Source organism: Oryctolagus cuniculus, chromosome 19 (genome assembly GCF_051225735.1).
Source record: "Oryctolagus cuniculus isolate XC-2025 breed Fujian yellow rabbit chromosome 19, ASM5122573v1, whole genome shotgun sequence".
NCBI classification, from domain to species: domain Eukaryota; kingdom Metazoa; phylum Chordata; class Mammalia; order Lagomorpha; family Leporidae; genus Oryctolagus; species Oryctolagus cuniculus.
The window spans coordinates 45,978,680-46,006,441 of NC_142885.1; the positions used below are offsets into that span (position 1 = coordinate 45,978,680).

The 27,762-nt window shown below is 47.3% G+C and overlaps 1 protein-coding gene across 5 annotated transcripts; it reads right to left on the minus strand.

The window, feature by feature from the left end:
• Nucleotides 1-100: 100 nt before the first annotated feature.
• Nucleotides 101-27,331, minus strand: LOC138847146 (uncharacterized). 5 transcript variants are annotated; one of them, XR_016226076.1, is made up of 7 exons: nt 27,138-27,331; nt 25,988-26,064; nt 24,084-24,171; nt 22,041-22,291; nt 21,640-21,859; nt 7,190-11,457; nt 101-313 (listed from the first exon to the last, which is right to left on the minus strand). XR_016226076.1 is itself a non-coding variant. In XM_089321461.1 (5 exons), the coding sequence occupies exon 5, from the start codon at nt 21,630-21,632 to the stop codon at nt 20,721-20,723; it is 912 nt and encodes a 303-aa protein (XP_089177587.1). In that variant the 5' UTR covers nt 21,633-21,859; nt 22,041-22,291; nt 24,084-24,171; nt 25,988-26,064; nt 27,138-27,322; the 3' UTR covers nt 18,022-20,720. The 5 variants fall into 5 exon arrangements, 2 of the variants coding, with proteins under 2 accessions (XP_089177587.1, XP_089177588.1); XR_016226077.1 differs by having other exon boundaries at nt 7,190-7,287; nt 27,138-27,317; XR_016226078.1 differs by lacking the exons at nt 101-313; nt 7,190-11,457 and adding an exon at nt 13,965-18,005 and having other exon boundaries at nt 27,138-27,316.
• Nucleotides 27,332-27,762: the final 431 nt, after the last annotated feature.

Genomic DNA, 27,762 nt, shown 5'->3' on the forward strand with positions numbered 1-27,762 from the left:
CTTATTTTTAACTGGAACTCCTCGTGTCTTGAGGGCCTCCCTGAGACTTGAAATGAACATCTCCCATGACGATGATGCCTGTCCCATGGCCGTCACTTACCTTGCACCGTCTTCACTCCGCAGCGTCGACCGATGCTAATGATCTCGGGTGTGCAGTTCCGAGCCAGTCGCATAGTCACTTGGATCCAAGTTTTCCTCCTGGAAGGCGGCATTCCTCCAATCTTACAGGCACTCAAACCCCAAGGGCCACACTCAAGCCCCACGTTGGGCGCCAGTTGTCCCGTCCCGCGGGACAGCAACTGGGGCCAAGCACCTAGAAGGAGAAATGAAAGGGACAGGAGACACCAAGATGGCAGCAAGACAAGATGGCTGATCAAGCTGCGATTTTTAGTTTTCAAGCACACACTTATCTATCATAAAGGCAGGATGTCGGGCGGGGGGAGAAGGGGGAATCTAGGAGGGCAGGATGTGGCACAGGGGAAGGAGGGGAGTTTACCTTGCAGCTGTAATGCTGTGCAAGCAGAGGAAGGTCACAATGTTATCTTGCAGCTGCAATGCTTGTGCAGGTAGGGGAACGGTCATAAAGTCTTAAGACACAGGGTGGCGTTATCAGTACTGCCCGGCCCAGGCTGCTTGGCTCTACTTCAGCAGTTTTCCACTAAGAGCCCACATGTCACACGGTCCCCGTAATTAATAGGTACTGGTTGGATGACTAAGCGTATTTCTTCCTAGCCCCTGAGACACCACTGAAAACTGAAGGTCTGCACTCCCTTTTGTAGCTCCCAGGATGCACTGGAGAGCAGGGAGGGGGTGTGTGGGAGCAGTGCGCTGCTCCCAGCATAGGCACAGGCGGTGTGAGGTCCTAAGCCTTAGGCTTCCTGGGTCTGGTTTCAGAGACAACCAAATTCGGGTGACAGTGTGAAAGTCTTCCCATTCTGCCTGTACTCAGTTTCTCCTGCAATGTAATCGGGTGGAGGTGGGGTGAGGACAAGGCTCCCATCACCTGGATCTCCTGGCTCTCAGAGAGGGAACCCTGGGGAAGACTGCTCCACTCCACAAAGAGCCTGCCCCACCTGTAAGTGTGACACTGTAGGTTTGGATGAGAGCTTTTGTAGCACTTGTGATGAAAAAGGCTCTGGAGAAAGATAACAGGGTAAAGTGAAGACAGGAAAAATTGCAATGCTAGTGCAGCCTGCTGGATGTGCTACTTCTGAGGAGTCCCTGGCTCACCATTGCTCAGGTACTTAAGCCAGGCCTTGCACAGGAACAGTAAAAGCATGCCGGTGATCAATTCTGTGTTGGCTCCACCAGGGCCTCTCAGATCTCAAGGGTCCTTTCCTCAGCCAGTTTAATGAATCTGAAGTAGAAAGTATTTAAACAAGAGGACAAGTGACTCTCTTCCTTCTATTTCTCAGCTCTCTGGATTTTTAACTTGCTATCATTCTGTTAAGGGGGCACCATTTTATCTTCTTCAGATTTGTAATAGAAATTCTCCCCATTTCCCACTTGCTCTCACAAACAAGGCTTTTTCTCTGTTTGTTGAGGGTGGGACCCTGAGTGCTGGCTCCTGAAAGGAGGCTGACACTCTGGGACATGAGTCTCCTCCCCTTCCTGTACTCTCCAACTGCCCCGCATGCTTGCAGAAGGGAGACAAAGCCACGTCAAAGGCCCTGGATGCCAGGACGACCTTGAGTCCGTGGTCACCCTCACTCATCCCTTTCAAGGCCCTCAGTGGCTTCTGCCCCCTCAAGTGGCAGAAATCTCTAAGAGGAAGCAGAAAATATACACATGTACTGACCTGGGGCACTCCAGAGGAAACGGTGGACAAGGTGGCAAGGCTGGCCCCCACAGCGGTGACAGCCGCTAGGTCGATAGTGTAGGTTGTCAGAGACAACCGTCCTTGGATCTTGTATTTGTGTTTACTGCTGTTCAGAGTGTGCGTGAGACGTGAGGCGTTCTTCCCATACACCTCCCAGAAAACTTGGTAGCGTGGTAAAGAAAAGGCGAGAGTGGAACCAAGGCCTCCCGAAGGCCAGGGCTGAGGCCCAACACCAAGTCCATGTCTCTGCAGGTTCGGAATGACAGGGAGCTCAAAGAGGTCTACCAGAGACATGACAGAACCACCGCCCCTCCGAAAACAAAAGCCCTGGTGAAGGCCCCTTCCTCTGCCTCCCACATATTGAAACCACACCCCCTTCTCAGACCACATGGCCCGTCTGCCCCCCAGACAGCAAGCTTCAAGGGGACAGGGGCCTGGCTGATATTTTGGTAACCTCAGTACCTGCTGCACAGATGGAAGTATGGTCGCCAGCCGGCTGTGTTCTATTTAACATTCTCCTGTCACATTATAGAGGTGTTTAACCAGTATCTCCGTTTTCACAAGCTGATGCTATCAGTAAACAGAGCCCCCCACCAGGGCAATGAGCACTAACACCGAGTGCTTACAACACCCCTGTCTGTGTTCTAAGCACTTCACAGATATTAGCTCATTTGAAATTCACCACGCACCTTGGGGCTTAGGCCCACTGTTACCCCCATTCTACAAAGGAGGAACCCAAGGCTAGAAACCAACAGCCCTGCTTCACAGCCAGGTTCCTCCTCCCGCCTCCCACAGCACCCCCTCTCTCTACCTTCCCTGGGGTCTGCAGGAAACTGAAAACCACCGACACTGGAAGGATTTGCTGGAAAATCTCCCAGCCATTTGGTACCTGGGATGACCTCAGAATGCACAGGAGGAAGCAGCTCTGTTAAGCACTTCCATCTTGCCTTCCAGAAAATGTTGTTTGTTTAAAAGCTGCTCTTCATCAAAATTTACTAAAAGGCAGCATCTTGTTCATCATGTCAGCTTGGAGCAGAAATGCAGTGATCCCAGGGTCTTCATAGGTGCAGCATTGCTAGGATTTACGAGCATCAACACTGATAACACAACCTGCTCAAGTGTTTATGGATACAAACAAAAACCAAAGGGACAACTCGAGAGCCCAAGCTGCTCAGGAGGAATGAGAAAAACAGCAACAGAAAGTGAGCACTGGCACGGCCTGGGTAACGGATGGCATGGGCTGCCCATGAGCCACAGATGGCAGAGTGGTGATATGTGGCCAGGAAAGATGCCCTCCAATTTACACACAGCTTTTGTGGGGTGGGCCTGGTGGGCTCCAGAGGCCCTGGCCAGAGAGTGTTTCACCTGGCTCCAACGAATGAGAGGAGAGGGTTGGGAACCAGGGCCCAGGGGCACCTCCAGCTTGGTGTCTTACCTTCTCCGAGCGGCTGCCTAACTGAAATTAACAACCAGAGGGGCTTCAGAAATAATTTTCTGTTGATCTGAAGTAAATTCTTTATAAGAGAGCAGTACGTCGCAAACTGTCTGCATCCTGGCCCTCATGTCAGAGTTTATGGAAAGAGATTGGAAGATACTTAAAATTTACAGTGGGAGCACAATGGGCAATTTACTCAGCAGGTGTGAGGCAGTCTCTTGCTCACTACCGCCCTCTTGCTTCAGGCCTAAATCAAAACCAAGGCAAGGGGGCTGTTTGCTGAGAACCCTGGCTGATAAACCTTCCCTTCCAATAGGATGCCCAGCTGCTGAGGGGTCCAGAGCAGAGGACTACCCTCTTGGGTGCTTATGCGCTCCCAGCACCTGCCTGCAATAGCAGCAAAGGGCATTACTGGGTGCCTGAAACTGGCTTTTGGATGTCCCGTTTGTCCACATGCACGGCTTTTCTTTGGCTGTACATGATGAGCTACTTTCTGCACCAGACAGACCTCTGTGGTGCTGCCGACAAGCTCCCTGGATACATTGTGTTGGGGCTGGAGGGTGGCAGGGAAGAGAGGCAGTGCATCAGGTGCCAGTGGGGCTGTACCCAGGTCAGGGGTCAGAGGTGATTGTGTGGTGTCTGGCTACTGAAATGACAATTGTCCTGTTTCAGCTCTGGTAGGGCCTTCCCCTCCCAGAGACAGGGCCACAGGTATCTATCAAGCTCTTGGATACACAAGGCACACCTTAGGGTGTTGACAGGGACAGAAAAGCACAGGACAGCCAAGGTGTGATGGGTCAATGCGGCCACCTTGGGAGCAGAGCATCCACCTGAAGAGCTGGCCCAGACTTCTGCTGCCCATGGAGGCACCGTCACCTCCAACCCTGGCCTCAGTGGGGGAGGGAGACACTGGTGACTGAATCTACCTGAAAGGCCAAAGCTTCCAAGGCCAAGTTCCACAGTAGACAATAGATTATTGTTTGTGATTGCAGGTAGTCATTTAAATACAGTGGAATGAGTTCATTAAGCCTTATTAGTGAGTACAAAAAGGTTATCATGAATTGGAAGTATTGGCAACCACACTTAGCCAGAAAACAGTGGCACCACTCAAAGGATTATGCCTGCAGCTTCCTCTGAGCTTTGAAACAAGGATGAAACATGTGATGTGCTCAGAAAGGGCGGCAGGGCCCAGCTGTACGCATCTGTGAGAAGGGAAGTCTCAACCTGCCTGTCTCCCAGATTTCTAAACCATGGCAGGCTGAGCCACAGAGGCAACTGGGGCGATATGGATTATCTGCTTCTCTTGCCCACACAGCCCTGCTTCTGAAATTGATGCTCAGAACGGCTCTAATTCAGTCCCAGGACTGGTTCCCAAGGGGTCCGAGCAGGAAAACTTTGCACTTCTTCCCTCCATTTGTTTGCTGCCGCTGTGCAGCCAGGTACCTCGAACTCAAAACCGACTCACTGGCATGAGGAGGAGCAACTCACTCAGAAGACAGAACAGCCCAGGACCTGAGCCCAGCTCTGAAGGGGACAGACAGGAGCCAGAGGTCAGCTGTGCTGATGCAGATAAGCACCACGTGCGTGGCGGCCACGTGGTCAGAATGCTGAGTCATGGTTACTGAAAGGGGAGGGATGCTGTCGGTGGCTGTGCTGCTCCTTGCCAGGCAGTGGCTGGCCACCGAGCACAACCTGCCTCAGCCCATCATCCTGACTGTCCCAGGAGGGTGTTATGGCACCCACGATTGAGCTGGAGGTCTGAGAGATAAGTTAATGCTCCCACCTGACCCAAACAGAGGAAGAAGGACCTCCCTAACTTCACCCAAGGCTCAGAACTATGCTGGTTTCAAACCACAAGTTTTTTTGTGTTTTTGTTTTTTTGACAGATAGAGAGAGACAGAGAGAAAGGTCATCCTTCCATTGGTTCACCCCCCAAATGGCTGCCATGGCTGGAGCTACGCCGATCCAAAACCAGGAGCCAGGTGTTTCCTTCTGGTCTCCCACACGGGTGCAGGTGCCCAAGCACCCAGGCCATCTTCCACTGCCCTCCCAGGCCACAGCAGAGAACTGGACAGGAAGAGAAGCAACTGGAACTAGAACCCCGGAGCCCATATGGGAAGCTGGCGCTGCAGGCGGAGGATTAGTCAAGTGAGCCATGGCGCCGGCCCCAAACCACAAGTTATTATCTTCTACCTGTGATATGGGATAAAGCAGGTAGCTAGATTAGGGTTGGAGCTGGAGGCCATACCTTCCCCCTGTTATCCTATCCACCCACCTGTCAATCAGATGACCCTTTCCCTAGGATGTGCTTCCCTGTGCCTGGGACCTGGGGATAGTACCATGTAACCACTCCCCTTTCTAAGCTTGTAAGCAGCTCAGTAAAGGGAAGAGTTCTCTCTCTCTCTCTCTCTCTCTCTCTCTCTCTACCTCCCTCCATATAGACTCAGAGCAAGTAGGGTATGGAACTCTCCCTCTCTTTTCCCTTTCCGGCCCACTCTTCCTGAGTAATGCCCACATGTGTGTGTGTTTTCCTCACCTTCTGAATAAACCTTATCACCTAGTACACTTGAGAGACCTGAGCCTGGATCAAGGTGCAGCTATTTTAAAAGAGGCCTCCATCTTGTAACTCGGGCCTGACCAGGCCCTGAACTCTGAACCAGAAGCTCCTAAAAGTAAATAAATGAACTCCCCTTGCAACAAACTCTCCTAGCAACAGCCAATTAGCAGATAATAGAGAAATACTTAGAGTTCTTGGTGTCTTCTCAAGGCAATTAAGGTAATTGATAACTTCCTGAGACCCTAAGGTTCGCCATTACACCCAAGCAGCTTGGACCCTACACTTTCGCCAATCAATTTAAAAGACATCAGCCCCAAAGCCATCCAGCCACCTTTACTAGGTCCATTCCCACCACTGGATGCACTAAGCAGTTCTAAGAGATGTCCTTTAAATTTCCTGTGGGATGAGATGATTTGCTAAATGGTACTATCATGTATAGAATGTCTAAAAACCCTATAAAAACCCTGTTAATTGAAGAGTTAGGGCTTTCAATTCAAATCCGCTGCGTCAGTTATAGTTGAGAGCCCAGGCCCGGACCTGTAATAAAACTCTCATGTCTTTTACAGCGGTATCAGCTGCTTGGTGGTCTTTGGGGACAATCGAACTGGGCATAACACACTGCGTGTGTGCCTGTACTTAGAATGTTTCTCTAAGGAAGGGGCAAGACCTGGCATAGAAATTCAGGCCCAGCCTAGCCCACAACACTAGGACTAAAATTGAGCTTTAACCTGAAAGCTTTCCAGAAACCTTTGTCATAAATTGAAATCATTGGAAGCCTGTGAGCGGTGGGCTGTTTCCCCCAGGGGTTCTGGAACCAGGAGAGGTGAGGTTGCTGTGAAAGGGCAGCTGGTGCCCACCCTCCCCGTGCTCAGCACCTCCACCCAGGCTGTTCACTGTCTTGTCCCGAGGGTCCTACGGGGAGGCTCAGTGGGGAAAGTCAGGAGCCCTCTCTTTGCCCTGCCTTTGCTGCACACTCAGACAGTACGCTTTCAGTGCACATCTGCTGAGTGAAGAAAAGGCCTCCTGTCCTCATCTGTACGAGGGTCACAGGACCTAGACTTACTTTGCACTCTGCTCTGGGAGTTGAGTGAAGTAAATTCATGTGAGTGAACACATCAGTAAATGACTTCCATTGGTCAGAGACTTTCAAGGCTTGGGAAGACAGCACAAGGAGAGTTAACCTCCAAACACAGAGGTTGGCGCCCACGGGGCAAGATGCCCATAATCTGGGCTGGCTCTCTGGTTCTCTGGCTTCCCGCCACGTGGCCAGGAAGACTTTGTGGTTACCCTCAAGAAGGCCCACTGGTAGCGGTTTCCTTGCAATCAATCTTTGTCAAAATAAACTTTTTTTTCTTTTTCAAACAACAGGAGCACTCACCTGTAATGATGCCATTTTTTCTCTAGGGGCTCCTGCCAGCTGACCTTGAGATATGTCCAGGATCTCTGTGAAGCTCAGATGACCCACTGTCCCTGATTCTACCAATTAAAAATAAAAGCACCTGTTAACATGATAGCCCAACTCTCTTTTGATCTGATTTGCATGGAAGGGTCTAACTACGGACAGGAGTGGAGAGCCAGGGCCAGTTGAAATCTGCAGGGAACATCAGAATAAATACAGGAGGGATGAGAAAATTCAAGGCGTCCCAGCTGTCATCACATAAATGATTCTGCCTGGCTGCATCCCAGCCACACAGAGAGCTGAAGCCACTGAAGCCGCAGATTTATACACAATCCTTCTTTGTCCTTGATCTAATGTAAGTGGAGCAGTCAGGCCAGCTGGATCCTGAAGGCAACTGCTCCACAGAGCCCCTCTGGACAGCTGTCTGCAGCCCTAGGTCTGGCCTGGGAGGGGCTCTGAGAAAAGCCAGGGTAGGGGAGCTACCTATGAGATACCACCTGTCACCACCCCTCTCCCTCCCAAGGGATTCTGGAAACAGGGCTTGAGAAAGAACATATTCAAGTTCCGGCAACAGGGGCTTCCTTTGCCTGGAGTTTCCAGGAGCTTCTTTGCAGCACAGCCCCCTGCTGGCCTGGGAGGCTGCAGCAGTCGCAGTTAACACTGGAGTCAGGGCTGGGCTCAAGAGCTGCCTGCAGAGATCAGCTCTGCAATGAAACTCCCCAAGCCTCAGTTTCCTCACCTGTGAAATGGGAAACATAAAAATAACTCTGCAAGGTAATTGTGAGGATAAAATTTAATAAAATGCAAATCAGCCTGCCCTGGTGTTATGAAAATGTTCACCAAACGTGAGCTGCTCACATTACCAAGCAGCAGCCTGTCCTCAGACTAGAAATTGCCTCTGGAGGGTAAAGACACCCAGGTCCAAGCCCAGACCCCCAGCTCAATTCAGTGCAACAACCTGCAGTGTGAGGCTTTCCTGTCTCAACACAGGGACAGCAGGACAGACAATGAGTCCCCTGCTGCTGGAGAGAATCTCATCCTCCAACTCGCCTGGCTCAGGGTTCTGCACTGCCCCTGCCATGGTCTGTTGTGGCTGGTGTGCCCCGTGTGGTGGCCAGGAGGGGATAAGGTGGCATTGGGGTGAATATGATGAAGGCCGCATTCCCACAGATGCTGGTTACTCTGCAGCCTGCCTTGACACCTGCACAGCCACAGATGCATGGGGTCAAGGGAGCAGCTGAAAGAGGAAATGTTCATGGGCAGGCTGAGGTCTTAGGGTCAGACAGGGCAGGTATAAAGGGGAAAGGAGAGGTGGCTGCACACTCACAAGGCGAGGCGGTGTGCAGCTACTGGCAGGCATCCCCGGGCCCATCCACTCACCAGAAAATCCAGCTGCTCAGCTCAACTGGCACTGCTTTCCCTCTCACCATCACAGCTCCACCTAAAGCCTACTCTGTGGTACCCAATTCAGCATAAATACAAGACACAAGTCACAAGTCAGGGAGAGAAAGTGTCCCGTCCCGCAGGACAGCAACTGGGGCCGAGCACCTAGAAGGAGAAGTCAAAGGGACAGGAGATACCAAGATGGCAGCAAGACAAGTCCTGATCAAGCTGCGATTTTTAGTTTTCAAGCACACACTTATATATCATAAAGGCAGGATGTCGGGCGGGGGGAGAAGGGGGAATCTAGGAGGGCAGGATGTGGCACAGGGGAAGGAGGGGAGTTTACCTTGCAGCTGCAATGCTTGTGCAAGCAGAGGAAGGTCACAATGTTATCTTGCAGCTGCAATGCTTGTGCAGGTAGGGGAATGGTCATAAAGTCTTAAGACACAGGGAGGCGTTATCAGTACTGCCCGGCCCGGGCTGCTTAGCTCTACTTCAGTAGTTTTCCACTAAGAGGCCACATGCTGCGTGGTCCCCGACATCTCCCACTTTCTTATCAATTAAACAGAAATGGCTACCGGTTAGGCCAAGCGTGATGAGCGAGCAGTGCCTGTCTTAGGAATCGACCCTGAGCTCCAGCACCTCTTACCTGTCATTGGATATCCTTGCCAGTCCCCAAGGACTCCTGTCTAGGTGGGTGAGGTTCCGGGAAGGTGCCCGTCATTGGCTTACTGCTGCTTTAACTGATAAGCCTGGGACCCTTCCTGGGCTCCCGACTGGGGCAGTGGCAGACCGAAGGGGAGAGTCAGTTTTTGGAGGGACCGTGACTTCACCGGCCAGACCTCACTGGCCAGAGAGAGAGGTAACGTTCTCCATGGGATCTTCCATGGCCAGACTTTGGTAATGTATCTGAATTGGTCTGGCTGCTAAATTATCTACTTGCTGTCTGATAAAGGTCATCAGCCAATTGAGGAGACAAGGACCTATAGATAGCACAACAAGCAACCCAACAATGGGGCCTAAAAGCGGTAGCAAATAGGGAAGCAGTCCATTCCATCCCGTCCAAAGGGGATTTTCAGCGATGGCACGTCCACGACACTCCAGATCTTCTTGAAGTGTCTTGATTTGATTGCAAACAATGCCAGATTTGTTAGCATAAAAACAACATTCTTCCTGTAAAGCCAAGCAAATACCTCCCCGTTCAGCAGTAAGCAAGTCTAAGCCTCGACGATTTTGTAAAACCACTTCCACTAGGGAGTCCATTTGATCTTGAAGGTCCTGAATGGTGGTGGATAGGGTTTGCACATCATTAATCAGTTGTTGGGACAATTCTCTATATTTTTGGACCGCGATTCCCAGTCCTGTGGATCCTGTAACCACAGCTGAGGAAATTCCCAATGTGGTTAATAAAGGAATAAACTGAATAGTTCGCTTTTGTCTCCCTGCAATATAATCAAGGGAGGGGATAGGAACAGGGGTATCTCCATTGATAATCTCTATATCAGGAAAAAGTATAGCATGCATGCAATTACCGGTCCAATTTGTTGGTAAAATGGTTTAAGCTAAATTATCCCTACATACAAAAACGGTGGAATTAGGGGCATAAAGAGGGTACTCTACTGTTACATTATTTGTACAGAAAGGAGCAAGGCCTACATTGATATCAAAGGGATTATTGTTGGGAGGTTTATAAAGGCAAGTGATATTTTCCGTTGGGACAGGAAGAACAGGAAAGGGCTGCATAGGGGGGCGGCCCAAGAAGCTATTAAACCCAAGGGTACTATTAAAATGCCAAGAGGAAGGGGGGTCCATGGCGTAGACAGAGCCAGCAGTCTCTTGCAAGGTTTGGGGCAGAGAGATTAAGCAGTTTATGGGTGTTGGTAAGGATATCCTTGGTATTGACATCCAAGTCTTTGTTTCCTCTGGAGTGAACTTTAGCCAGGGGATGGTATTGAAGGGAAGGGTAAAGGCTTTCAAATACCTTTTGTGTTTTTAATTTTGTAAGGGTATCCTGAGGGCCTCCACTGTCAGACACTCCCACAGGGGCTATAGGGTACCAGCAGGCTACTTGTCCCTTATGGGGCAGGAGGGGGAGCTGACGGGTGAAGAGGACAACTCTCCTCCAAACATTACCTCATAATCTTCTGATATAACAGCAAACAATAAACGCTGATTTCCCTTGCTACAGGTTTGATACTGAATATAACAGGCGGAGTGCATGTAGTAATGGATACTTTTATTGCACTCTGATGGGTACTGATCCCCAGTGCAGTAAGAGTCTAGCTTAGGTTTGGGAGCACAGAACCATCGGGAACCCAGGACTGTCAGATAAGCAGTTTTAACTCCACAGTCTTGTGTAAAATGCGGCTTTTGAGCACTGCCACGGGTTTGTGGGAAGGATACTATTCTGCCCCCAAGCAGGCACTAGGGTGATGCTATTGAAGGAGTTTTTGAATGCCCTGAGGGGTGTCAAGCCCTGCAAAGACTGGTGGAGCCCAATGGATGGTGTACATTGCCATCATCAGGAGAGCAAGGAAGAGGGCCATTCCATTAGGGTCCTTTGGAGGGGTTAATCAGTGAGCCCTCAGGTAATGTAGCGGGGGAGGAGAGAATAGAGAGAAGATAAGATATACAAATAGCAACAATGGCAACAATGCCGGCAATAATAAGGAGTCCTGTAATGAGTCCCAATAGTGTCCAGCCAGTTCTTTTCATTCCTGTTCAATTAATCTTTCGAGTAGCCATCTTGGTGCCGACTGTTTTTGGTCCAGGATGCAGGCTGAGCCACGTCCCAAAATGAGTACTGGATCTGGACTGTGCCAGCTACTGGTGAGGGGGTCTCGCCACATTAACATAGAGGAGCCCTGTCAGGGTAAGGATGCCAATGACAGTCCGCAGCTGAATGATTATTATTATCCAAGGTCAGGAAGTTTAGCACAAAGAGCACATGATTCAATCGGTCGCAGGGAGAGGAAAAAGATAAGGAAGTGGCTTCAAGCTGAGTGAGCCAAGTTTTTAGTGTTCGATGGGCTCTTTCAAGGATTCCCTGTCCCTGTGGATTATAGGGAATTCCTGTAATGTGGTTAATATGGAGCGCCTCACAAAATTGTTTAAACTTAGTGCTGATATAAGCAGGACCATTGTCTGTCTTAATCTTAACAGGTTTTCCCAGTACAGAAAGAGCTGTGATAAGGTGTGAGATAACATCCTTAGCAGCTTCTCCTGTATGGGGGGAGGCAAAGACAAAGCCACTATAGGTGACTATAGAGACATGGAGATACTTTAGTTCGCCAAATTTTGGGAAGTGTGTGACATCCATTTGCCACAGTTGATTAGGGAGAAGACCACATGGATTGACTCCCAAATGCAGTACAGGCTGGCTTGTAACGCCTGAGGGGCACTCTTTGACTATTTCACCAGGTGGAATTTTACAAAACAAATGGAGAGATTGAGCATTTAAGTGGTGCAACCTATGCAAGTTTTGAGCTTCCTGCACTGATCCCACAGTTGTGGGGAAGGTAAGCCTTGTAGCAGCATCTGCCTGGGTATTACCTTCTGAGAGTGATCCTGGTAGGCTTGTGTGCGCCCTAATATGTCCCAAATAGAAGGGCTGTTGTCTTTCTCGTATTAGCTTTTGAATTCATATAAACAAGGGCATAGCATTGGAAGTTGTTTTAAGAAAAGGAGAAGTCTCAAGCAACGGAATGGAGTGAGCTACATATGCACTATCAGTATCAATATTTACAGCCTGACTGGAACACTGTGTACAGACTTGAAGTATGGCATACAGCTCGACCAACTGAGCCGACTGATAAGATGTTTTTAAAAACATGGGAACAGTTATCTGCCACGAAGGCAGCCATTCCATTGGAGGACCCATCTGTAAACACCGTAATAGCCTTTGGAATGGGGTTAGTTTTTGTATTTCTTGGGAAAATAACGGAACAGGATTGGGCAAACTGTAACACGGGGTCATCAGGGAGGTGACTGTCAATGACTCCCATAAATCCTGACATGGCTATTCCCCAGTCATCAGAAGTTTGAAGAAGGAACTGAGTCTCCTCTTGGGTATATGGCACTACTATAACATTGGGGTCTTTCCCGAAATATTGGCGGGAAAGGAAGCAAGCCTTGATGATTATTGAAGCAACCCGAGACAAATATACGGTAATTACCTTAGATGAGGAAATGGGGAGAGGAACCCAGAAAAGAGGTTGACCCTTTTTATTGGGCATGAGGGATTTTTGCCAAAAAACTCCAGTGGGCATATGCGGTGTGGCTAAAACTACAAAAAGCAGAGGGAGAGTATAAGAAATCTGTGAAACAAACTGTTGGCTGATGGCTGCGCTATTTGGTTTAATGCATCTCCCGCAGCAGGGGTGAGCTCGCGGGGGGGGGGGGGGGGATCTGGGTCTCCTCGTGAAAGGAGCAGCCGAGAGCCGCCATAAAATGGCCTTAATAAAACAGTCCTGGGAAATGGGGAGTAAACTAAGTTCACAGAGAAAGCAGATAGCTACTACCCAGAGATAAGGGCTACTACCCAGAGATAAGGGCGACAGAACATCCTGGTATGCACCTAAGCCCCCTCCCCTGTGCTTGTTCAAGCTTAACAAAGAAACCGCGAGACACGTAGGGCACGTAGCCACCCCTTTCTGCTCTTCAAGGACCCCCTCCCCATATCCAAGCTAAGACACGTAGGGCACGTAGCCCCCTGTTTCTCCTCCTCCTCGACGACCTCCTCCCCTTGTAGTTGCCCAATAAACTTACGCCACCCTATAGTATGTTAATTTTGTGGTTTTGCCCTTTAAAAACTGTGTAAAATGATTGTTCGGGGCTCCTCTCGCTTGCTTGCTGCTTGCAGCAGTAGAGGGCCCATTTGTACAAATGAAATAAATTACCTCCTGTTCTATTGCATCGTCTGGTCCGGAGTCTGTGTTTCTGGGGTCGTCACAAGAGGACACCGCTTTTGGGGTCCTACATCTGGGGGCTCGTCCGGGATTTGGGGGACCCCAGACTCCCACACTCCATCGGCCAGACGGAGGTAAGTTTGCTTACTTGTGTATTATTGTAACTGTGGTTTGTACTGTTTGTCCTTGTCTGCCAGGACGACGTGGAATCCATCCTGGGGCGCCTGTACAGGCTCAGTACTGACTGGACCAAAGGGGAGACAGACGTGTCGTGAGGCCCCTGGTCCAACCCTGGAGGACGCTCCAGTGGTGGTCTGGGAAGGAGGGAAAGAGAGTGTTTCCCTTCTTCAAAGGGAGAGCCTGGCCAAACGGCCGCTCCCTTCTGAAATTCTGGTTTTGGTTTTGTCTCGGTCTGTTGCTGCGCGGCTTGTGATTTCAGACGTGTCCTGAGACCCCTGGTTCAACCCTGGAGAACGCTCCAGTGGTGGTCTGGGAAGGAGGGAAAGAGGGAATTTCCTTTCTTCCAGGGGAGAGCCTGGCTAGACTGCCGCTCCCTTCTGATAGTTTCGGTTTTGTCTCGGTCTGTTGCCGCGCGGCTTGTGATTTGTGTTCTGTGTGTCACTGTTTTTGTTGTCCTTTATCTCTTACTGTCTCCCCCATCTGTTTTTATTGTTGTGTTTGATTGCTAGATGTATACTTGTATGAAAAATGTGTATTGTATTCTTATGATGTGTTAATTATGTCTACTTCTCAATGCAACTCTAGGGCCAAATGTAAGGACAAATTTTTGGAATGGAGAGGCTTGTACCTAGATTTGGCTCTGGTAACCAAGAAACTTTGCTGCCGAATGACCTTCTCCTGCTCCTTGGGAGCCTGGCCAGTTCCCAGGGAGGAGGATAAAGGAATGTTTTCTGATAAACAGGTGGGCATGCTTCATGTCTCGGCTCTCTGGCCAAGACCCGAGATGGGACGCACTGCTTGCCTAAAATCTTGGCAATGAGCCACCCTTGTCCTTGGGGGCTTTAAGGGGGAGCCAGAGCAAGCCTCTGCTGCTGCTGTTTCATTTCAGGGGGAACATGCAGTCAAGCTGAATGTTAAATGTGCCCGTGATGATTACTAATAATGTTTAATTCTCAGTATGGATCCTTCTCCGGAGCTGTGTGAAGATTGCCTAGTGATGCCCACAGTACTGTAAATTCTACAAAACTTAAGTACAACGTGAACATGATCAATTGGCTACTGTGATTGAGGTGTTCTGTGACAGTCCCTTTAATGAGAAATTAACAAAATGGATTAATAACAGGACATTCAGGACCTGACGCTCTGCTTGGTATGTCATTACAAAAATCATCAAGGAGGGCTATGCCTGATAAATGAGGGTGCTATAAATGTGGGCAACAGGGACATGTACAAAAATTGTCCAGAAGTCAAAAATCAAAATAAGGCTCTTCCTGGAATTTGCTTCCAGTGCTAAAGGGAAAGGCATTGGGCCAATAATGTCACTCCAAAACTGATAAAGAAGGTAATTCATTAAAAAACAGAGTTCAGGAAACTGGAAGCGGGGCCAGCCTCAGGCCCTCCCTACAGGGGTCAGTGGACCATCTTGCTATAGTATCATTAAAGCAATGGAGCCATGTTTATTGCAACATTCTGTTAATCTATGCTCCTTTACCATCTTTCCTCTAAATAATTTTAGTGTGCACTACAAGGCTTGCAGCGTATTTCTTGCAGATTAAAAGTAACTAAGTCTGTGCACAGCAGACAGCTAAAAAGTAATTTACTGTCACAAATTGGCATAGTTGGCAGGATCCGCAAGTATGCAAAGCAATGCCTTTCTTTAAAAGAAAAACTGAAGTTGCATGTGTAACCTGTGATGTTCCTGGCTGGAAAGACCTTCAGATCGCCTCTTTGGTGAAGGAATGGGCTCTCTGCTCAGAATCGAGTGAGAATTGGGATGGCAAGTTACAGAGTGCACAGCCTCCACAAGTTATTGAGGTTTTGCTATCAGTGCCGGTGGAAAAGGGGGATGAACTATAGGCTTTGGGGAGGTGAGAATGGATTTTGTTATCTGCATACTGATGCATGTGTAAGCAATTGGAAAAATAAGTACAGGATAAATGTAAATTGGGAAAAAGAAAATGCTGCCCTTTGGAGTCAAACTGCTAGATAGTGGTAGAAAAAAAAAATTATATCAAGCTCCTGTACTGCTGCCAGGGCCAACTAAGGTTATTCAGTGTAAACAATACAGAATTCCAGGTGGATATGAGGAAATATCTAAAACAGTAAAAAAATTATCTTAGTGCTGGAGTGATGATTCCCATAATCACTAAAAGAAATTATCTAATTTGGCATGTTAAGAAATCAGATGAAACCTGAAAAATGACTGTGGATTACAGGGAATTAAACAAAGTTACTCTCCCATTGACTGCTACAGTCCCAGATACCATCATTTTGATGTAAAAGGTCACAAACATAAAAGCGTGTTCTTGATAAGGAAAGTTAAAAGAAAGAGATACTTTTAAATAAAAAAGGGATATGATTTGTAAAAATTGTTTATAAAAGGGGGGGGGAGAAGAGAAAGGTTTGAGCAAGTTACAGAAGGTGTGAGAAAGTCGCAAAATGTTATGGGAAGAAGAAATCTTTGGTTATTTTCTTTGACATAAAATCAAAATCTGATCCTCTGTTAAAGCAATGAGTTAAAGTAATCTATTATGTTCTCTTGATGTCTCTGTTGAATTCTAACTGCTTAAAAACAGCTGTAAAAAGAGCAATGGTGAAATGGAGGGATCCTATCACCAATCAATGGAATGGACCTGATCCAGTACTGGTATGGGACAAGGGCTCCTAAGGGATGGGTTTTTCCATGTAACCAACATGCCTTTACATCATTAGCCTCTGATAACTTCTGCAATTGCTCCCTGGGCCATGTGGCCCTGATGCTAACATCTGTATTTACAGCAGCGGATAGAGTACGTCAGTGGTGTGCTTTACCTGAAGACTACTATAACAATCATCCTAATAGGAGAGGACACTGCCCTTGCCATGGCTGCATCAGTAGTAAGTGTTCCTGGACTGGCTTTTGGAAATAATCGTGGACTATGAAGGCTTACATGTTTGGTGACCAAAGCAATCAATCTTACTGCTACTGTGCTATCCAATATAGCCAAAGAATTGGATCAAGTTCACTCAGGAGTGCTTTTAAGCCATGCAGCTAACAATTACTTGCTGTTAAAAAAAAAAATCATATAAGTTGTAAATCTGTACCTGGGGGATGTTATTTTAACATTACTAACAATGTGCCATATATAGAGTCTGTTATTGATAAACTTAAGAGTAAAATGCAACATATGTTTATTACTAACCCACTATTCATTTGAAGGGTTTCAATGGATTCATTGGTTATTAATGTTGGCTGGACTGCTACTGCTTTTCCCACTTTGTATGGGATGTCTTCCGTGTGTTCTGCATTTTATGCTGACTTCCCTATAGTATGAATGGACTGAGATTCATCATTTAAAACTTCGTACCAAGCCTCCTTTGTAATCAAAATAATTGATATTTGGCTGTATGTTTCATCTCTCACCTAATGTTGGGCTGGAATGGTACTCAAAGACGGGTAAGACGCTCAGCATCCTGTACCAACCTAAGACAGGGCTCTAGGCCAAGCTGCCAGAGTTACCGATGACGGGTAAGGACAGAGATGACTGAGGGCAACCTAAGACAGAGGCCATTCTCAATTTAAAAAAAAAAAAAAAGGAGGAGATGTGGGGACCCATGGCTGGTCATGGGCCCACATGCTAAGGCCTGGCTTGCTGATCATTGGCATTAGTCCTCACGCAACAGTATCAAGCCCTGTCCACCAGTGACCATATTGAAACCCCTCATTAACGGGCACACAATTTTAGGATTAAAATTAGTTCAAAGAGAAAATGGGGGAATGAAAGGAGCAGCCGAGAGCCGCCATAAAATGGCCTTAATAAAACAGTCCTGGGAAATGGGGAGTAAACTAAGTTCACAGAGAAAGCAGATAGCTACTACCCAGAGATAAGGGCTACTACCCAGAGATAAGGGCGACAGAACATCCTGGTATGCACCTAAGCCCCCTCCCCTGTGCTTGTTCAAGCTTAACAAAGAAACCGCGAGACACGTAGGGCACGTAGCCACCCCTTTCTGCTCTTCAAGGACCCCCTCCCCATATCCAAGCTAAGACACGTAGGGCACGTAGCCCCCTGTTTCTCCTCCTCCTCGACGACCTCCTCCCCTTGTAGTTGCCCAATAAACTTACGCCACCCTATAGTATGTTAATTTTGTGGTTTTGCCCTTTAAAAACTGTGTAAAATGATTGTTCGGGGCTCCTCTCGCTTGCTTGCTGCTTGCAGCAGTAGAGGGCCCATTTGTACAAATGAAATAAATTACCTCCTGTTCTATTGCATCGTCTGGTCCGGAGTCTGTGTTTCTGGGGTCGTCACAAGAGGACACCGCTTTTGGGGTCCTACACTCGCAGACTGTCATTGAGGGGCAAAAGGACATTATTAAATATTTTTAAATAGGGCCTGAGCCATTGAATATCTCCTAGAAGTTTTTGGAAATCATTAAGGGTATGGAGGCAATCCAAGCGGAACTGGATGCAGGGTACAAAAACCAAATCCTGTTGTAATTTTAAACCCAAATAGGTAAAGGGGTCTTGTAACTGGACCTTATCAGCAGCAATTTGTAAACCAAGGGCAAGAAAGGCTTTAGAAAGTGCTGTAAAGCAATCTTATAGGTCTGACTTGTTCTGAGCCGCCAGTAAAATGTCATCCATATAATGCAGAATATAAATGTGAGGCCAGCGGAAACTAACCGGGTCCACTGCCTGTGCTACAAACTTTTGACAAAGGGTGGGGCTACTGGCCATCCCTTGGGGCAAGATTTTCCAATGAAATCTTTGCATTGGTCCCTGGAAATTAATACTGGGGAGGCTAAAGGCAAAATAAGGGCGATCATCAGGGTGTAGAGGAATAGTGAAAAGCAGTCTTTGAGATCTATAATTATTTTGTAATAACCATTTGGGATGGCCACGGGGGTTGGGATGCCAGGTTGCAGGGCTCCCAAGGGTGCCATGACATTATTAACGAAACGCAAATCCTGTAAAAGGCGCCATTCACCAGATTCTTTCTTTATGGCAAAAATGGGCGTATTCCAGGGAGAATTGGAAGGCTCTAGGTGTCCAGCCACGGGTGAGCTGCTCCTGTACAAGTGCTGTAGCGGCATTTAGCTTTTCTTGAGTAAGCAGCCACGGATCCACCCAAACAGGAGTTTGAGTATTCCATGTGATTTTATCTGCATGGGGTACTAAAAATCCAAATATCTGAGCCCATGTCTATCTGTTTTAGAGGGGGCTGTAATAGGTTGAGTTATGCCCTGTCTCATTTTCCCAAGTCCTGTGCCAGGCACATAATCCATGCGCAGCATTTGTTGTGTGACCACAGCATCAGGGCTGCACAGGATAACTTCCATTTGGGAGAGAATGTCACATCCCCACAGGTTAACAGGGAGGCCTGGTAATACAAAAGGAGTCACAGTGCCCTGATTGCCTTCCTTATCTTTCCAGCACAATACCCTTGAGCTGACTTGGGGGTTATCGGACTGGCCTATACCTCACAAATCGGTGAGAGATGCGGTCAGCGGCCAATGGGCGAGCCAATGATCTTGAGATATGACTGTGGCATCTGCCCCTGTATCCAAAATGCCCTTGAAATCCTTTCCTTCACTAGTAAGGGTTAACACAGGCCTATTTTTTGTAATTGGCTAGACCCAATAAGCCTCCGAGGAGCCCAAAGGGGTAATGCCTCGGGGCCTGGAAGAAATTGAGGATGTATTTCCAGTAATTAAAGGCAGAAGAACCAGTTGTGCTAGACGGGTGCCCTGTGGAACGGCAGCTACTCCATTAACAGCGGCTGCTAGGATTTTTATCTCCCCGGTAAAGTCACCATCAATAATACCGGGAAAGACTTGAATGCCTTTAAGGGTGGCTGATGTTCGGCCGAGAGTAAAAGCACAGGTACCCGAAGGCAAGGGGCCCCACACCCCTGTAGGGATAATTTGTGGGCCCTGGGTGGAATCTAATATTGTATCAGAGGTGGCGCAGAGGTCCAGTCCTGCACTACCTGGGGTTGCTCCTTGGAGGGAAGTGATTGCGGAGGTATTTGCTGAGCCTGAGGCTGGGAAGGGACAAACCATACTGCCCCAGGGTTTGTCCTTTGAGAAACCAGGGACAGGGGCTGGCCCCTCTAGGAGTTGGCCTGAAGTCTTTGACCTGCATTCGTTTGCCCAGTGATAACTCCTATGACATCGGGGGCATGGGGTGGAGGGGAGCGGCCTGCCTGGTGAGATGGAGCCGCGCCTTGGGCCATGGGCCTGTTTGATAAGGTGGTTGGACACTGGCGGGCAAAATGTCCGGGCTGTTTACTGGCGTAGCAAGTGGAGGTCCCCTTGGAGGGATTTTGGGTCAGTTTGAGTGCGGCCCCAATTGCTAAGCCCATGGCATGGGCTGATCCCACACCAGCGCAGAGCCTCACATATTCTCAAAGATCACCCTTATGTTTATGAGGCCGAAGAATATCTTTACAAGCTGGGTTGGCATTTTCAAAGGCAAGGTGCGTAACAAATGCACTTCCATTTTCTCCTGGGCCACCTAGTCTCTCAGCTGCAACATTAAGGTGCGAGACAAAATCACTATAAGGCTCGTCGGGCCCCTGCTGAATCTTAGCCAAGGAGGTGGTGACTGCTCCCCTTTGAGGAAGCTTTCTCCAAGCCCCTAGTCTGGCAGTCTTAATTTGCACCAGAAGTCCATCGGGGAACTGGGCCTGCGAATTGTTGGAATTATACGGGGCATCTCCCAAAAGTTTTCTGAGGGTCCAATTTTTAGATCAAGTTTTAGCAAAATTTTGTTGGGCTATTTCTTTACAAATTCGAACATAATCAGCTCTCCACAGGACACAGTCACCTCCGCTGAGAGCAGCTCTGGCGAGGAAGTCCCAATCATTAGGTGTAAGCCACCGGGAACTCTGGCTTTTCCAATAAGGCCTTGAGTACATGGGGCAGTGGTACCACACTGGGTGCAAGCAGTTTTAAGTTTTTCAATAAATCTGAGACTAAGTTTTTTATAGGGTGGTGGCTGTCCATTACCAGGTCCCTGACTGGGGACCTGATCTTCCTCCTCCAACCCAGGTTCCTCACTATCTTCCCCGGAGTGGGAGGGGTGGGGATAAATTCTCCTCAGCCTCATTTTCCCCATCAAGGGCGGACTCAAAGTGACCTCTGGCTTGCCTCCTGGTTACAGGGAAAGCTAGAGGGGGTTGGGTTTTGGACCTAACTTTACCTTGTTTAGGTTTTGTAAGGGGCTGCTCTAAGGCAAGGTGGCAGAGCACCCTGTCTAGGGATTTTATTTCCTTAAGGAGTTGGATGTGCTCTCGTCTATGTTGAAGTGACTGTTGCAAGGCCGACAAATCAGGCACAGGAGGGTTAAAGTCATAGAGAGCCGGGGCACAAATGGGAAGGTGCGGGTGAGTACTGTACGGCGGGGGATTTTTAACATTTGGGGGCCAATTGGAATTAGGATAGTGCACGACCTCTTCTCCTGGGGCAGCTTCCTCATCTGAATCTAATTTGTCTCGGATGGCAGGATATAGTTGGCTCGCTTCGTTGGTAGGGGCTAAAATGGGCTCTTTAATTTTATTGCTGGGGTCATCATCAGTGGAGGGTATATGCAGAACGACAGATGGGCATTTAGATGCAGGTCGGGAGGATTGCTGTAACGTCTCCTCACCATCCCTTACTAGGGCATCAATAGTCTTATCTAGGTGACAGGTTTTTAGAATGTCATTAATCAGGTTCCAATATGAAAAAATCATAATAGGCACATTTGCAGGGCCAAAGGTTTCATGAAAATCCTTTAAACAACTTCCAACTCTTTCCCACTTGACCTCGTCAATTGTTCCTTCCTTGGGGAACCAGGGACACAATCTTTCTACATACTCAAAAAATGCCTTTAGATCCTTATTTTTAACCTGAACTCCTCGTGTCTTGAGGGCCTCCCTGAGACCTGAAATGAACATTTCCCATGACGATGAGGCCTGTCCGATGGCCATCACCTACCTTGCGCCGTCTTCAGTCTTCACTCCCCAGCGTCGACCAATGCTAATGATTTCGGGTGGGCAGTTCCGAGCCAGTCGCACAATCACTTGGATCCAAGTTTTCCTCCTGGAAGGTGGCGTTCCTCCAATCTTACAGGCACTCGAACCCCAAGGGCCGCACTCAAGCCCCACGTTGGGCGCCAGTTGTCGCGTCCCGCGGGACAGCAACTGGGGCCAAGCACCTAGAAGGAGAAATGAAAGGGACAGGAGACACAAAGATGGCAGCAAGACAAGTCCTGATCAAGCTGCGATTTTTAGTTTTCAAGCACACACTTATATGTCATAAAGGCAGGATGTCGGGCGGGGGGAGAAGGGGGAATCCAGGAGGGCAGGATGTGGCACAGGGGAAGGAGGGGAGTTTACCTTGCAGCTGCAATGCTTGTGCAAGCAGAGGAAGGTCACAATGTTATCTTGCAGCTGCAATGCTTGTGCAGGTAGGGGAACGGTCATAAAGTCTTAAGACACAGGGTGGCGTTATCAGTACTTCCCAGCCCAGGCTGCTTAGCTCTACTTCAGCAGTTTTCCACTAAGAGGCCACATGTCGCAGGGTCCCCGACAAGAAAGAAAGCGTGGCTGGAAGGCAGAATCGGGGACACTGAAAGGAGGGAGGGCACCTGTGGAAGAGACAGGGACTCACTGTCTGCGCACATCAGTTAGGTGCTTGCCCTGGCCGGGGTGGAACAACAAATACCCACCTCCCTCCTCACGGACCTCTCACAAGGCCACGAACACTTTTCCAATGATTAAAAAAAAAAAAAAAAAAAAAAAAAAAAAAAAAAAAGCGACCCTGTTTTAGGCTGAAACCAGGAGAGCAGCAAGCTAAGGGTGTGGTGGTGGTCCCCAGGGTAGCAGTGTTTGCAGGATTCCCAGGCGGAATAGCTGGGCTATTCTTACCCCTGCTGGCCTTGCTTGTGCAGACAGCAAATTTGTAGATTTCAATACCTTAGCACTATCCTGGACTTGGACAAAGCCTTCTAACACAACTCATAATTTTTCAAAAATAGTAACAGCTTCAGAAAACATTTTCGTCAGCTAAAGTTTTCAGAAGACTTTTTATGGAAAGGTTCACACCCTGACAAGTTTCACTTTTTGGGCGTGGAAGACAGTGGAATGGCAAGGCTGTCAAGACTCTCTTGTCCTCCCCTGACTGTGAGCTTCCAGAAAGACATCGACAGATTTCTGAACTGACTTATTCTTTCTCAAATGGAGGAGCAAACAAAGCATTTTGCTCCTTACACATTCTCAGTGCTTCTGCTTCCTAGATTCCTGCCCAAGCATGCGACTTTTTAGCCCTGCTGGAACCAGCTGGCTTAAAATTTATCTTGTTTCTCTTTACTGCCCCCTCTCTCAAAGACTTCTTATTTCACTGGAGCCCTGGAAAAACAGGCCTGCTAGGTGGAAGTAACTGCAGCACCACTGGTGAGAGAAGGACAGCGGCCATTTCCCCAGCAACCAGACTTTTCTTTTAAAGGCTTTCCCTCCCTCAAATATAAAAACATAGGAAATATAAGCAAGAGCCTCAGACCTCAGATGATTTCAGCCTTCCGTCAAGCTTTCAGAGTGACATTTCACATTGACATGGATGCTCTATCCTTCTAAACAGGAAGAACAAGCTCCAAACCCATCAAAATCATGATTTAGTCAGAAAATTCTACTTAATTTTTTTTTTTTTTTTTTTGTGGCAGGCAGAGTGGACAGTGAGAGAGAGAGACAGAGAGAAAGGTCTTCCTTTTGCCGTTGGTTCACCCTCCAATGGCCGTCGCAGCCGGCACACCGCGCTGATCCGATGGCAGGAGCCAGGTACTTATCCTGGCCTCCCATGGGGTGCAGGGCCCAAGAACTTGGGCCATCCTCCACTGCACTCCCTGGCCACAGCAGAGAGCTGGCCTGGAAGAGGGGCAACCGGGATAGAATCTGGCGCCCCGACCAGGACTAGAACCCGGTGTGCTGGCGGCACAAGGCCGAGGATTAGCCTAGTGAGCCGCGGCACCGGCCTTCAGTCAGAAAATTCTAAGAACGTGACATAACTTTTGGCTTTTCCTGATGTCAGGGTAATAAGATTTATGACTGAAAAACCACCATTTATATATTTAATATATACATATTACACACATATATGTACATACATAGACAAACTTTTTTAGAGCATTCATTAGATATTCACAAATATAGACCGTATCCTATACCATTAGACAAACCATAGCAAATTTAAAAGAACTGAAATCATACCATCTATATTCTTTGTTCATCATGGAATCAAATTAGAAACAATGCCAGGAATCAACTAAACAGTCTTCAAAGACATGGAAATTAAACAGCACACTTATAAATAATACAAGAGTCAAAGAGGGAGTCTTACAAGAAACAAAATACATAGAACTGAATGAAAATGAAAGAACAGCTTACCAGGATTTGCAGATGCAGCCAAAGCAGCACTGAGATGAAAATTCATAGCCACTGAATGCTTACAGTAGAAATTAAGGAACACCTCAAACTGGAATAAAAAAAACCACCACAAAATATAAGCAAAGTGAATCCGACAACATATATAAATAACTAAATACCATGATAAAGTTAAATTTATTCCAAGTAGACAAGGCTGTTAACATTTGAAAATCAATCATAGTAATCCAACATTTCAATAACCCAAGAAGCAAAAAAAAAAAAGTTTGTATCAATAGATAAAGTAGAAACATGTAGGAAAAAAACCCAAAATCTGTTCATGGTGAAACTCAACAAAGTAGTAATAGTGGGAATGACCTCAACTTGATAAAGAACATCTACCAAAGAAAAAAAATCATTCAGAGTGAAAGATCGAATGTTTTCCCTCTAAGATGGAGACCAAGCAAGAATATTTGCTGTCCCCATTCTTATTCCACACGGTACAGGCACTCCTCAACTCATAACGTGGCTATGTCATTATGAACCCATTTTAAATTGAAGATATCCTAAATCAAAAACACACTTACTAACCCCTAGCAAGCTTCCCAGCTCAGGGACATAGCACACCATGGAGGGTTGTTTCCCCTTATGACTGTGGGGATGAAGGGCCATGGAGAGGAGCAGACTGCATCTCCTCAGCTGAGGAAATCATCCAAGTTCAAAACTCACAGTGTGATTTCTACCAATTATCTATCGCTTTTGCACCATCCCAAGTTGAAAACCTGTACATTGAACAACTGTATGTTGGGGGTCATCTGTACTAAAAATTCCAGACACTGCAAATAAGGCAAGAAAAATAAAGGGTATACAGATTAGAATGGAAGAATGGAGGAAGGTGACTACAAAAAGTAATCTGAAGAATCTTTGTGGTGTTGACATAATGCCCAGAACTAAATACACACACACACATAAGAATAAATAAGACTAGGAGAAATCTTAATCAGATTAGTGAATTGTATGTATGCCAGTATCCTGGATGTGATGCTATACATCAGTGCTGCAAATGTAAGCTATGGGGAAAACTCTTGCCAGGGAATCTGTAACTATCTCAAAAAGTTCAGTTACATAACAGCAAAGAGCAGCTCACAGGTGAGTATGATAAGATCACCTGGGCTCCATTAATAGCAGCTGTAGTGTTGCTCTTGATTTTTCTGCTGCAGTGTGGGAGGGTCCTTAGCTTCAAAGGTCAAACAATTCACATTCTCTTCCTCCCATGTCCCCAACTGAACACAAACCTTGAGGCCATGGTGAGATGGGGTGGACTCGCACCACTACCAAGTGGTGGAGCAAACAAAGGGGAAGCCAGGTTGCTAAGAGGTCAGGAGATTACCAAAGGTCGGGGACTCCAAGCAATAGTTTATCTGATAAGAAACAAGGAGCCAACCGTGCAACTCAGTGGGGCCACACAGTCACGGGCTGCTGATCTGGGGTGAAGAAGACCTGAGCTTACTTGTTGGGGAGGAGAAGTCAGTACAAAAAAGACTGAACTATGTAACACAGAGGGACAAGAAAAGGGACAGGGAAGGAGACAGGAAGATGAGCAAGGAGGCTTGACCAAGGTCAGAATCTGCACCCTGGAAGGGTGAGGAGGACATGGTCATGACCTCTGCAACGCCAGGGAGGAGCACAGCAAAGCTGGCAGTGCAAGGACAGAGAGCAGCACAGGGGAGGGTGAGGGACCCCTGCCCTTCAGCAGGGATCAGCACAGCGGGCCCGGCTGCGATGGAGCAGGAGCTGGAGCAGAGACAGTGGCAGCTCTGGGTGACTTTAAAAAGTACCCTAGTTAGTGTGAAGCCTCCTTACAAAGGGAATGCGCACACTGGGCAGAACTTAAGAAATGCAGAGAGACACACAAGTGTAACAAATACCTGTAATCATACCCCAGGGAGACACAACTCTCGCAATTGCTTGGCATGTTTCCTCCAGCGTCTTTTCTGGGCTCATCCTGTTTTATAGAAATGCATTTTGATAAAATTTGTATCTCATGTAATTTTTCTCTTAACATTATATAATGAAAATTTTCCTTCAAAGTTTTGTGGTTTTAATAACGACACACATTCCTTATGTACTGCCAGTCAGTCCATAACTTTTTCAGTCCTTCCCACTGAGACCATTTAACAGCAAAGTGAATCCAACAACAAAATCACAACTTATAATGAAGATATAATGGATGTAAATATGAACCAACTAACACAGCAATGATTCTAATGTAGCAGAAACAACAGGAAATGCAGGAAAAAGAGAACTGGAAACAATAAGCACGCGTCTCAGAATGAAACAGGTCAAGTGGATGAAAAGTAAGTTAAAAATGCAGAGGACTCAAACAATGTAACCCATCAGGTCTAACTTATGAATATTCATAGAGTGTTAGTGTAATCCCTTTCTTCTCCAGTGGATATAGAGCATTCATAATCACTGACCAGAGTCACAAAGAAAGCATCAGTAAATTCCAAGAGCTAGAAATATACAAGCAGAAAAATTAGAAATTAAAAACCAAATAAAAACAAAAAGGCCTTTCAATCTAGAGATTAAAAAAGAAATTGTCTATTAAAGATCTTCTGGGTGAAAAGGGACTGTAGCAGTAAAATTACAGAATTTCTAATAAATATCCATTATTAGGAGCCATGGGATACAGTTAAAGCAGCGATCAGAAAAAATGTGATTGTCTTAACACCTTTACTGATGAAAATCAATACAAACTTGAAAGAATGAGAACTGCAATCGGACAAGACCCCCTAAAATTTACACTAAAATGTGGCCCCTTAAAGTTCCCTAGAAATGCTATCCGGGGTGCCACATGTACTACCAGAATTTGGGGTGCCTTACGATTTCACCACGGGCTTATTACTAAATCCCCAATATTAATAAGCCCCAGAGGGTTCTTGCCTAATATTTAGAGAAGAATTTTAAATACCGGCACAGATAAACAAGGCAGCATGGTACATTGTAAGCTTTTATTTAGTGAGAAGGATGTATAGGAGAGTGAGAGTTGAGAGAGAGGTAATTAGGGGTTCATACCAAGCACCAGGAATCAGCCATGTGGATGTCCATCTAGGCCAGGAAACCTAGCACATGGCTCAAAGGCCATGTGCCCTGGAGGCGCGGGGCTACCTCAAGCCCCTTCCTAGCAAGAGGCCAGGGAAAAAGAGCAGGCTGGGCCACACTGTGGCCTGGCTTTTAACCCACTTCCAAAGGGGAGTGGTTAATTAACCTGATTGGCTGGTGGACACAGGTGTGGTCAGGTAGGGGGGGATGAGGCCACACAGGGGCCTGGCAAAAGCATCAGGTAGGGACGGGAGGCCACACAGGGGCATGGCGAAGGCGTGGTCTTCCACTAAACAAATCTGATCAATTTTAACCTGTATGCTTGCCTACTTCAGAACCACTTAAATTCTTAACTCAAAAACTAGAAAATGAACTTAAAGGCGTCTGAAAGAATTCACAAGGAGGAAGTAAAAGCTGCAATTAATGATGCAAAGAGCTGAAAACGATGCACGGAATGATTATGTATTTGGGAAAAAAAATGAATAAATCTATAAAAGCCCCTCAGTAACTGGATCATGAGATGGGGGGAGCAGTTGCTGAACCCAGCCCCACGGCGAGGAAGAGCAGGCGACATACTTATGCACACAGAAAGCGGTCT

What these genes read in the sequence shown, in the direction of transcription:
- LOC138847146 (XM_089321461.1), bottom strand. Translation starts at nt 21,632, where the DNA reads ATGGCCATCGGACAGGCCTCATCGTCATGGGAAATGTTCATTTCAGGT.